At 43.4% G+C, this 12,418-nt stretch overlaps 1 protein-coding gene and 1 long non-coding RNA gene across 2 annotated transcripts in view; one reads left to right on the top strand and one right to left on the bottom strand.

The window, feature by feature from the left end:
* The window catches only part of CACNA2D4 (calcium voltage-gated channel auxiliary subunit alpha2delta 4), a 177,205-nt gene extending 166,345 nt beyond the window's left edge, over positions 1-10,860 (bottom strand). The window contains 2 exon segments of the mRNA XM_081210589.1: positions 6,100-6,181; positions 10,676-10,860. Of these exon segments, the coding sequence (XP_081066715.1) occupies positions 6,100-6,181; positions 10,676-10,803 (210 nt within the window). The 5' untranslated portion in view covers positions 10,804-10,860.
* Positions 1-11,369, top strand: part of LOC308595877 — a 97,037-nt gene extending 85,668 nt beyond the window's left edge. Inside the window, exon 5 of the long non-coding RNA XR_014012163.1 lies at positions 10,991-11,369. This is a non-coding gene — a long non-coding RNA (uncharacterized lncRNA). The remainder of the gene's footprint in view (positions 1-10,990) is intronic.
* The last annotated feature ends 1,049 nt before the right edge of the window (positions 11,370-12,418 follow it).

The following is a 12,418-nucleotide window of genomic DNA, read 5'->3' as shown; positions in this document are numbered from 1 at the left end:
ATATATGCCCATGCACGTGACCCTGAGCTTCCTCTTTGCATGTTACCCTGAGCTTCCTCTTTGGGTCAGTGCATCGGAACACCCGCCCACCTCTCCCTATATTTAAGGCTTGCGATTGACCTTGCTATGCCGTCGTGTGTCGTCTGTCGTTGGGACAGGGGCACGGCAGGAATTTTCCCCACTTGGCTGATTGGCTGTTGCCATTTGGGTTTCGCCTGCCACATAGCAAATCGTCACAACTTGTAAGGTTGCGGATAGGCTCTGGTTCAGGTGATAGGGAGGGGGAAACGCTCTCGTCATCCCTATGAGAAGGGTATTCTGTTAAAGGAATCCAGGGACTCAATGGTTTGGTCAACCCTGAGAGGGGTTGTGCCTGTGCCTGAGTCCAGGGGGACATCTGGGTGGTGGACTACCCTGACCCCGGCCTTTCCGCTGTTCCAGGTGTTCATCCTAGGCTGACCTATGCTGGTGCCCTGGGTCAGCGCTACCTGCCACGGTGCAGGGAGCTTGTCGAACCAGAGCCTATGCAACCAGTCACTTGATGTAATCAATAAAGTTGTGGCCTAAATGCTGCCAAAAACCAAACCAAAATTTGAGTCTTGTCTGAATTTATTTAAGGGGGAGGTTAAAAGGTCTAAACACGCAAAACAAACATCCTTAAAAGCCACAGCAAAAGGATAAAGTTCTGCCTCCTTGGGTGCACCAGGTTTAATTGAGAACAGCAGATATAGAATAAGAGCTATAGGACTTCCAGTCCACACAAATCCCAACAGGCATCTGCGGATTTCATGGGGAAAACTAATGATCTATGTAAGTAATGAAATACCAAGAACCATTTGTCAGACGAGTCCTACAGGAAAGCCACAAGAATTCATTTATCACTTCATAGCAAAAAGGTACACTTCCAATGAAGATAAGTTAGCACCTTTGGCACTGGTTAGCACTGTAACATCAACAGTGCTCCAAACATCCAGTCAATAAAATCTATGGTTGAGCTGAAATGGGTGGGGTAGGTGTGTTTCATTAAATTGATCACACCCATTAACCCACTTACCCATTTCAGCAATATTGAGAAAGGGCGACTTAGAATCAGAGAAAAAAAGTTCCCTCATTCAGGGTGAAGCCAGTAAACATTACCCTCACTCTGATTTGGATTAGTGGTGTCATCATACAGGCAGGGACTGCATCACAGCAAACCCAGAAGTAACCCTAAAACGTCATTAAAAATCACAAAATGGGGCAGGGTGGGGGCAGAACAGGGTGTTTGCAGGCTTTTTCACTGGGTGTTCTGGTTGTACACAATTTCACGCAAGTGCGCAATGACCCAAAATGCGACCCCTTCACAAACCAGGAGTTGCCTGTATAGCTTGTTTGCCTATAAGGCACTGTGATGTCATCAAACTGACTACCAATTACTAGAAACTACAGGATGGGAAAAGTGGAAAACCTACTTGCAGGTTTCCCACAGGCACCTGGTTGGCCATTGTGAGAACAGGATGGGCCATGGGCCTGATCCGGGAGGCTGTTATGTTTTTACTGTATGATTTCTTATTGGCAGGATCAGAGGGCAAGCAAGAATAATAATTCTATTTTAAAAACAAGCACTAGAGCAGCTGCCAAGAGGGGACAAGATTTACATACTGCTTGATTGCCAGAAAACCTCTGAAGCATTTTACAAAAATGTAAAATAAAATATAAAAATTCTCTGTTATTTAAAAATATTCCAAAGATGTTTTAAATCAACAATAACTAAAAAGAGATAAAAACACATGTTACTTCTCCATATCTGGAAAGGGTTGCCTATTAAAATAAAATTGTTTTAAAGAGGTGCCTGTAGAAATGAAAAATCAAGAAGACTTCCCTTTAGGTGCCGAAAATAATACAGTGAAAGCACCTGCCTGATGTCAATAGACAGGGCGTTCCAAAGTACAGGTGCTGCCACACTATGAGTGCAGAATGAGTGTTATGTGGCATCCATAATAGGGTCAATTTCGCAGATCAAAGCAGTCCACATATATGGGATAAGGTCATCCTGCAAGTAAACTAGTCCAAGATCTTAAGGGTTCTAGATACTAATAATAACACCCAGTGCTTTTTTTCTAGAAAAATGCGTGCCAGTACTCACCATGAAATTATTGCACGTACTACACTTTTTAACAAAAAGAAAAAAGAAAGAAAGAAAGCTGCTGGTACTGCATACCCTTGAGTACCCCCTGGGGGGAAAGGCACTGATAACACCTTGAATTTGGCCTGATATCAAATGATATCTTGGCCTGATATCAAATGAAAACACCTTGAACTTGGCCTGATATCAAATGAGCAACCAGTGCAAATGTCTTAGCAGAGGTGTTATATGCTAAACAGATCTGGATAAACAGAACTGAGTGTCATCAGTGTACTTGCCCCAAACCTGCCAGGAGGCCAAAAAACACTCTCCCAGCATTAGTCTCTGGACTCGGTCCTGTTGGTAGGATCAGAACCACTGCAATAGTGCTCCCAATTCCCATTCCACAGAGCCAGTCAAAGAAGATTACTATGGTCAGCGGTACCAAAAGAGAAGCAGGAGCAAGGTTGCACCCTCCTTGTTCCACTTTCTTGTAATGGTCATCCATCAGGGTGACCAAGGGTGACTCAGTCCCATGGCCAAGTCTGAACCCAGATTGGAAAGGATCTAAATAATCCATGCCATCCAAGAATGCTTGCAGCTCCCCACCAAAACTCTGTCTACCACCCTCAGAAGCTCTGTGACTCTGACCTTGTTGGCTGAGGTACTCCTGAAAACTTGCCAACAGAAAGTCAGTTCAGCCATCATAAAATCTACCAAAAGAAGCACGTGAAGCTAAATTAGGAATGGCAAAAGGGCGTAAAGAAAAAGCAGATTTCAAAAGTTGTCAAACCATCCATTTCCTGGATTGTGTATTTGGTTTCTCTTCTGCATTCCAGCCCACATTAATTAGTGTTGATGTTGGAAATGTCATGATGCTAATTACTTCTGTATCTGGGGCCACTGTGAAGCTGCCCAGATGTACTGGTCAAGATTAACATCCTGACTAGGCATAAATTACATTTTGATTCAGTTATCATTACAATCTTATGCATGTTTCCGCGGAAGTCCTACAGAGCTCAATGGCACTTTCTCCTTAGTAAGCATGTTTAGGATTGCAGCCTCAGACTACCTATTGTAAAGCATACTGGTCGTCATAAAGATAGATTACTCTTATTAAACTCTTAGTAGTCGCTAAGAATACCTTTGCCAAGCAATTAAAAACTTGAGCTATAACAGGGAATGTACAATAGATGTGTTTTATTCTACTTAATGAGGAAATTAACCAATGTCATTGAAATGAAAAATGGTATTACTACTGGGGACAATATCTCTCTCTATTTGTGTGTATACACACACACACACACCAAGCTCACCACATGGTGGTATTATTATTATTATTATTATTATTATTATTATTATTATTAGGATTAACTACAGGAAATGAAAACTGAATACATTCTAGTAAGGATTAAAACAGCTCACCAATTAAACATGCAGTCTACAGAAAAATAAACTACAATAATGATACACTTCTACTGAAGCAGATATAACAGGCATATGTTGTATTATTGAAGGCAATTAATTTACAGGCAAAATAGCGCATATGGCCTGCACGAAGGGAAGTGCCAATCATTTGCCCAATCCTTCTTTGCTCTTTATTTTTTGTTCTTATGCCCTCTCTTCCTGTACCATCACACCCCATAGCAATTACCTATTCTCTGTCTTGGGGTGGGGGAGAATAAACAGTCCATAGAAGGTGTAGGAAAGTGTGAGATGGAAAAATACCAAATCATGCCAAACCAGCAAAAATATTTATTAGTCTATGCATAGGATCTTTGATAACCTGTCACAAAACTGCAAAGTACTATGGAATATGACGAACCAAAACATTGTTCAGAAAAACCACAACTGCTACTTTTAAACCACATATGCTATACAACAGACATTAGTGCCATTATATGCTGCTGGTGTGTATGCTCCCATTCTAGTGCTGAGCAGGATATTAACTTCTCAGCACACTCTCAAAGAAGCACAGCACTGCCCCACCCTGCTGCCAATATGCCTCCAGAACAGTGACAGTGACAGACAGATTGGACAATATTTTCCTCTCCCAGCAGTGTAACACTGTCAAGCACGGTACTGACATGGACAGCTGACTGCCGCTGAAAAGTATGGTAGGATTTTCTAAAATATACTTCACATGAGACAACACATTTTTTAGTGTCACATGTGAAAACCACCTAAAACAGTGAAACAGAACCTGTGGCCTCTCATATGTTGTTGAACTTGTCTCCTCAACATCAGCCAGCACGGTCAAGAATAATGAGAGTTCTAGGCTAACAAGTTTTACACAGCCATAGATTCCCCATGCCTGTAAAGAAAAGAATCTGCACAATCCCAAATGAATCAGGCTATCTATCTTGTATAGTTACCATAGTAACTAAAGGAGCCCATTCCAACTCTCAGAGGTTTTGCGAAATGAGTTGCTTCTCTGCCCATAAAACCTCTTTCCCTGAGCATGTGGTCAAAAGCATGCCTGCCTAAAGGCCAGGATGATAATTTGCCAGGTTATACTTTGCTGAAAGCTATGTGTATTGGGGCAACAGCAGAGATTGGGGGGCAGGCGATAACTGTGTAATATTGATGCAAGCAGCATGACAGCAAAAATGTTACTGAGAGAAGCCAAAGAAAGAGCACAAGGCAAACACCAATACTTCACTGGGGAAAGACTACAGCTTTGTTTATTTAATTTTGCTAGGTGCTTGTTCCACATACTTTTCTTATCCTAGGTACTGCTCTATCTTAATAATTGGCCCCAAGAAAATGTTGTAAGGCTAAATAGTACGAAACTGCTGAGGTGAGCTAGTCAACACTGTAGTGCAGGTGTCCCCCTTCTCTTGGAGGTGTTGTTAGAATAAAAGAATAGCCTGCTGGATCTGGCCAGTGGCCTATCTAATCCAGCATCCTAACCAGATACTGTGGAAAACCTGCAAGCAGGACGCGAATACAAGAGCACTTCCTCTTTCTATGGTTTCCAGCAACCAAGGGCATAGCTAGCTGCTCCAGCACACGGAGGGCAATTCACCCAGAGGGGCGCCACAGCAAGCTGCCCACAGAGTCTGCATGGCAGACGCAAGCCCTATGCTGCCGTTTGGGGCAGCACAGGGCCCCAAGCCACTGCGTCACTCCCAGGAGAGACGCGTGGCTCAGGTAAGTGTGCCATTTTGTCACCCCCTCAGGGATGACAATCAGGGCGGACCACATTCCCTGCACCTCCCTTCCTACACCCCTGCCAGCAACTGGTATTCAGAAGCATTGTTGTCTCCACTGTGGAGGCAGAGCATAGCGATCATGGCTAACAGCCATTGATAGCCCTCTCGTCCATGAATTTGTCTAATTCTTTTTACAAGACATCTAGGTTGGTGGCCATAACTGCCTCCTATGCACTGCATAAAGAAGAATTTTCGTTTATCTTTCCTGAATCTTCCAGCATTCAACTTCTTTGGATGTCCACATGTTGTGATGTTATGATGGAGGGAGAAAAAGCATTTTTATATTCACAAGCTTTTGAAACTTTGAGATTACTGTATTATAAGATGCTGCAGTACACCATCTTGAATATCCTATAGAAATGTAAGGTATGCATGTTTAAAATAAATATCAGAACAAACATTCTCTTTGGTGCTGGTGATATGTTGTGAACCTCTCAAGTTTAGAAGGTACAAAATTTTGAAAAGAATCAAAGCTTATGAAGTATCCTAATACTTGCTTTTTCTGAAATATGTTTTTAAAGAGAGAGGGGGAGAAGAGAATACCGTATTTTTTGCACCATAACACTCACTTTTTCCCTCCTATAAAGTAAGGGAAAATGTCTGTGCGTGTTATGGAGGGAATGCCTACAGGTGGCATGCCTACGGATTTTCCTCCTCTAAAAACTACGTGCGTGTTATGGTCGGGTGCGTGTTATAGAGCAAAAAATACAGTATATTTGCACAAAAGATTATAATGAAGGATATTTTATGAAAAGTATATGTGGCCTATATACCACTTACCTTTTGCAATAAAAGAGAGCCAGAATACTTTGTGACTATGTAATACAAGTCCCCACCAAAGGCATCAGCCCAGGACTTCACTCTATACAGGAAAAAAAAAAAAGAGTTATTTCCATGTTTGGCAGCCAGATGAGCAATTATGATGCATCTGGTCACTTCAAATGCTGCTATTTCCCTCTGCCAATGTTGACTTCAGATTCTGAGGGACCCTTGAGCTAGATTCCCTCATTGGGAATTGCCATTGCCGCCTCTACCCATTTGCCTACCCTCTCCCTGTCAGTCCTAGGTGGAGGCTGCTTCTCCTTCCTGCTCTAGTCACTACTTGGAGAGGGGCATGTGGACCAAGCAGCAGGAGCAAGTTGGAGGAATATGACCAGGGGGTTCTAGGGTTCAGCACTGGGGGCTTTGATGTGTGGATCTTGATAGGTACCCAACAATACAGGCAGCCCCTCCTGATACCAGCCCTGTCTTTCTGCCAATACAAAGCAGCAGCTCAGAACAAGCTGTATTCTCTTATATATAATTTTAAATAATTTAACAGGCAACTGACTATAGGACTAACGTTTTACATGTCTAATAAGCAGGGTAGTTTTGCTGGCTTGCTTGGAGTCAAGTTGTCTCCACACCAGGAATGGGTAGCCTCTTGCTTTCTAGATTTTGTTGGACTCCAACTCCTGCTAGCCCTAGCTGGACTACAGGGAGTTGGATTACTGATGTGTAAAGCAGGGTTGAGGAACCTCCACATGTTGTTGGATTACAAGGGGCAGAAAAGCAGCAGTTCAGAAGAGTTGGTGACCAGAGGTTCTATGCACATCAGCCACCATGGTAACGGTTAAGGGAGATAGCTATGAAACTTAATCGCTATGCCATATTTCCATTTTGTTGAGTAATAACTGGATGAAATCAATGAAGTTTAAACTGGAGAAACAACGTATGGCTTGTGTTCCATGGCTGCAATCCTGTGCACAGTTAAGCTTCTTAAATCCCTTTACTTCAGTAGTTTTTAAGCAGCCTTACTGTAGGATTGCAGCCAAAAATTTCAGAACCTCAGTTTCTGAGGCTAGGTTGTGATGCTGTGTAATATTTACCCTTGGAGGCATAAAGCTGTTCTTTGTTTAAACAGTCCCATGACACTGTACTGTGAATTGTTTATTTCCTTCCAGCAACATATGCCAGCACTCATATAAGATGTGGGGGGGAAAGTGCTTATTTTCTTACAAGATTGTTATCAATTGTACATTTACTGTAGGTCCTTGGGACAGCGTATTGAGAACAGTGCAAGGTTTGGTTTCTTCCTGATGTGTTTGTAATGTAAATCAAAGAGCAAGGGGGCTTCCATATTTACACCTCAAAGTGTACATGGCAAAGATAAAGAGGGCTAAAACCAAACACCCTTTTAACGCCTCATAAACATGCTTTAGATATAAGTGGGGCACATTCACATTTGAAACACAACTCTGCAAGAATCGCATATAGTTTGGGCCTAGGTGAGGTATAACTATGAACATCTGGGTCTTACAAAGGCCTACACAGATTAGTTTTCACCTGTGCATGATGAGAACATTTCTGATGTTCTGGTGGTTCCAGAGCAGTGGAGGCTGGATCTTAGGGTGAATGGCGCACTGGCCCACCGACCCTAGTCTGCTCTCAGTCAGCTCCCACCTTCCGGCCTTCCTATTTACAACCAGCCGGGGAGTGTATGTGTTTATCAGTTTCCTATTCCTTAGTCTCAGTGTTGCCCCTTGAAGAATTCAGCAGGAAGGATGGTAGGACTGTTTTTTTTCAGTCACAACTTGCCAGAACTCTCAAGTGGGCACCATTGCCATTATAAGAGAACAAGGAAGGTGTTCACGGTTAATTCCGGCACCTCTTTTTCTAGAAAAATAGCACTAGAGGATGGGAACCAAAAACTAATGAGTCGGCTCTTCCTGTTATTGGCTGTAGCTTTACCTCCTGTTGACGTCCCTGCCTTCTGCCCTACCATTCCCATTGGGAACTAGCCACCACTGTTTGAGAGAATGAAAGAAACAAAGCAGGAAAGGAATATAAGGAGCCAGCTCTTTCTTGTTTTGACCTGGCTGAAGCCTTTGCCACCATGTACGAAAAATGTCACTTGTGAAGCAACCTGAGGGTACCGGTACTTCTCCCTTCTAAATAAATAAGTAGGTAGTTGTTTGTAAAATTTCATGGGCAGAGTAGGAGGATAAGAAGCACCTGCTTATAATCCCTCTTCTTCCCATTCCCTTCCCCACCTCAGTCTATTTCTCTGCATTCCTATCACGCAACCTCCTTCCTTGCCACTTGCATTTCCTCTTTTTTTGGTAATGTGTGTCAACCGGAAAAAAGAGGATATAAAATTTTCACATGCCTATTTATAATATAGATGCGAATTTAGAATTAATTGCTGTGATCTGAGTAAAAAATACAGTCATCTTCTGTGGATGACTGTGGTCACATGGTGGTAGTGGGCTTACAACAACATAACGTAGGTGCCTGCTCACTCTGCTGTCCAGGTGTCAACGGCTGCTGGACAACTGAAAGATAATAATTATAATAATTTTATTATTTGTACCCCACCCACCTGACTGGCTGGCTTCCAGCATACAGAGTAACATAATAAAACATCAAACATTAAAAACTTCCCTATTCAGGGCTGCCTTCAGATGTCTTCTAAAGATTGTATAATCACTAACTTTGATGGCTACTTGTGCTCCTTTGACCAGACAGCCCTTCAAATAGAAAACTCCTTCAAATAAAGCAAAGGATGGAAAATGCAGGCCAAGGGTCTGAATGTGGCCTTCCAAGCGTCTTTCTCTGGCCCTTGAGACTCTTGCTAGGCCATGCCCCACATTCGTCCTCCCCCTCCCCTCTTTCTTTTGCCTAGCTGGAATATGTCCTTGAACAGCAACAAAATCTGTTTCTTGCCTGAAGAGATTATGTTGAAATTTCTGACTTGCATGAGGTTAGACTATAGCCTATTGTACAAAGAGAAGAGTTGCATTAATCACTCTACACACTTTGTACACCTGGCCTTGCCTACAATCAACATCCAGTGGCCCTTGAAAATGTTTCCCAGCCCCTGAAATAGAAGACAGCCCTTCAACAACCCTTGAAATATAGGGGTGCTGTTTGTAAAGCAAGACACATGTCCACCCTGTGCCTCTAGAGTCCTGTAATGCCTCCTGCTTTTCATTTTTCCTCCTCATTGCTACAAGGGAGGGAAGGCTCGGGTTGTGTGGCTAGGCCCAGAAAAAGAAGTGAAGAGCTTTCCAGTATGGGCTTCCCAAAACAGCTGAAATTGCTTCAAGACCCTTTCAGACAACCTCACTCACCAACCCCCTCATCTTCAGCCAGCCAGCTCTAACTAGGCCGGAGTGGCGGTGGGAAGGGAGAAGCTCTGATCGGTGGTGCTCATTTTAAACCAGCTAATTAAGGCAGGGCTGCATCATTTTTATTTGCCTTAGGCCTTGGGGTGCTGGCTTCATTGTGGCATTATGCTCCAGCATTCACAACCACTTTTCTAGCTTTATAGATTTCAGGAAAGAAAAGAAAGGCACAGCAAAAATTGACAATGCACTGTGGAAGCCTTTAGAAAAACGAGGGTTTAAGACATACTGTAGTAATGTAGCCTTTTTTAATCCAGGGTTGGGAGCTGTTAGATATTTTACCTGCCCACGGTACCCTCAGGTTCAGTATCAGGTATTTGCTTGAATAATAGCTGCAGGACTCACCATGTCTACTCAGAAGTAAGTCCCATTGACTTCAGTGGCGCTTACTCACAGGTATGTGGGGTTAGGATTTCTACCTCAATCAAATATGGTGACTGGGGGCAGCAGGGGGAGGAGAGGTTCCATTTATTTCTTTTAATCACACAAGCTGACCTGTTCAGTCTTTCCCCTGTTCTGCCATGCTGCACTTTCTGAGCCACACCTGATTCTTAGCAGAGGTGGGATTTTTTGATTTTTTTAAAAAATAACATCTCAGCTTGTCCTGCATCCTGAGGCAGGATGACTTTACACAGAGCACCCATAACCCTCTCCCTTATTTTGGCACACTAAGAGCAGTTATAGATGCTACAGCCCTATACAGCCAGGCACATGCCTGGTTACAGCTGGGTAAGGTTGACAATTCAGGGTGATAATACCCAAAAGGGAGATTGTGCAGGACGTGTGCACATCCAAAGCTGGCACACATTCCCTGCACTCCTTCATTTCCAGACTATTCTTGCACCAGACTACCATTTTTAATAAGAAATTGGTGATTTCAAGTGAGTAAATTGAAAAACTTCTTTTAAAAAAGGACTTTTTTGAGAAGGGTACAGAAAGTAAGATGCATGCCGGTAGGCCAGTCATGCCGAACACCAGATTCAGGATGACCATATTTAACCTGCACTACACTTGTACATTGCATTCATATCAAGCAGCATCAGAAGTAAATGGCAGGATGGGAGTATTTTTGTTCTTGAAAGGAAAGAGAAGGCCTACCTATGAGATGGTGCGTTAAACAGCAACAGAGGCAGCTTGGGGAGACAGCAAAGGCTAAGTAACACAAACAAGCAAAAGGGAAGGCCACTTACGTTTCGAGTGGTATCTTTGTCTGGGACCTCGTGAAGGGCAGGAGGCAGGCGAGTGAGAGAAAAAGCCACAGGAGGCCACCTGGCAGCATCCTCCACACCAAAACTATCAGCAGCAAGATCAATTGCATAGACCGAGGGATCCTTGACCTTGTTTCCTTCCCTTAGGATGGTCCTCCTGGCATCAGGTAGGCAGTCCCCAGCATGGTGTTTTGCTGGGGTAAGGGTGTGAGAGCGAAAAACGGGGAACACCTAAGCCTTCATCCTATCGTAATTGTGTTGTGACATCGCTTCTCTTCCCCACCCCTCTCCAAACAGGCTACAGCTCCCTGAAGGAACTGGCACCTGAATCTGCTGGGTTCAAGTCAGATGGGGCGACTCAGAGAGATCCACCACCCCATGGCTGCGAAGGGCAATAGTGGACATCCAACTTCTGTGCCCTGCAGGAATGGCAGACTGAGGGGAACTCTGGAAACAGCAGAAGCAGCAGTATCTACGTAATCCACTGCCGGCCCTTTAATCCCCTCGTAGAGCAGCAACAGCAGCAGATTTAGGGAACTGGAGTGGGATAAAATCAGCTAGGATTACTCTGATTTCCGAAGACAGGCATCAGTCTGTCCAATCAGAGCTTGGAACAGCCAACTCCAAGCCCACAGCATCACGACTTCAGAAATAAAAAAAGCCTCCTGCCCTTTGATCCCTGCAGAGCATTTTTCATGATATCATAGAGGGCATCAGCATATTTGTCTACCATATTTCCTGCTCTGCCCTCCAAATCAAATTTAGTTCTTTGTTTCTGGCTCCTTCTCCTTGTTAGTACCTTAGTTTAGTTTATTAAATTTCTTAGGTGCCTTTTTTGAATAAAAAAAATCCAATTGTGTCTTAGTCTTACAGCAATTAAAATATACAAAAGCTATGTATATTCTGAACTAACAAGCCTGTTCTTTGTGAAATCTATGCAGTCCTAATGGGATCAAAGGAAAGAATTTAGAACATGGGGCGGAAACTTATCTTGGCTGTCCGTCATATCAGAATTTTCAGTGGCATATTATTTTGTGAATTATAGTTATCTAGATTCCAGTCTAGAGACGCACATTCATGGGCAACTGTTCAGGGACTGTATAGCAGTGCTGGGTGGGTCCAGATGTAAAAGTGGGCAGAGTGATGCATGTGACCATGTGACTTGCATTGCTGAGTAGGCAAAGCACAAGCCACACAAAGTCAGTAGTTTCTACAACACACATCTCTACAACCTGGTAAACGGAAGACATCATCACAGTTCAATAACGTATTTTAGTCAGGCCAAAGAATTCAAGGTCAGTGTGGAGTATGGGTGATGGCCTGGTGCAGGACAGAATCCTAAGGGGCAGGAAGGAAGGTGTGAAGGACTATTTTTTGCTCCCGGGGTTCAGATTCCCGAGCTAACTGGCTTAATTCTCATACCTTGCAAGGTCAGGTTACAGTAATCACACTCCATGGATACCAAAAAAGTAGAGTACTGTTCTCACCCATTTCCAGCTGGCAATGAAGTGAAGGGGTAGCAAAATGTTAAGAGTATTAGCTTCCATGTAAAGAAATTAACACCCTTGGTAGATGAAGGCTAGAAACCATGCCAGGTGATCTTTCGGTCAGCCCTTAGAAGAAGAAAAATATATGTTCCAGGTGTATACAAAGGACATTGCTAGATTCTAGTGCCAGTGTGCAACACAAGGCTTCCCTGAATCTGTTGGGTCTCTTCCTGATACC

The sequence above is a fragment of the Podarcis bocagei genome (assembly GCF_964188305.1).
Source record: "Podarcis bocagei genome assembly, chromosome: 10".
Taxonomy (NCBI): domain Eukaryota; kingdom Metazoa; phylum Chordata; class Lepidosauria; order Squamata; family Lacertidae; genus Podarcis; species Podarcis bocagei.
This window is presented reverse-complemented; position numbering and strand designations above follow the sequence as displayed.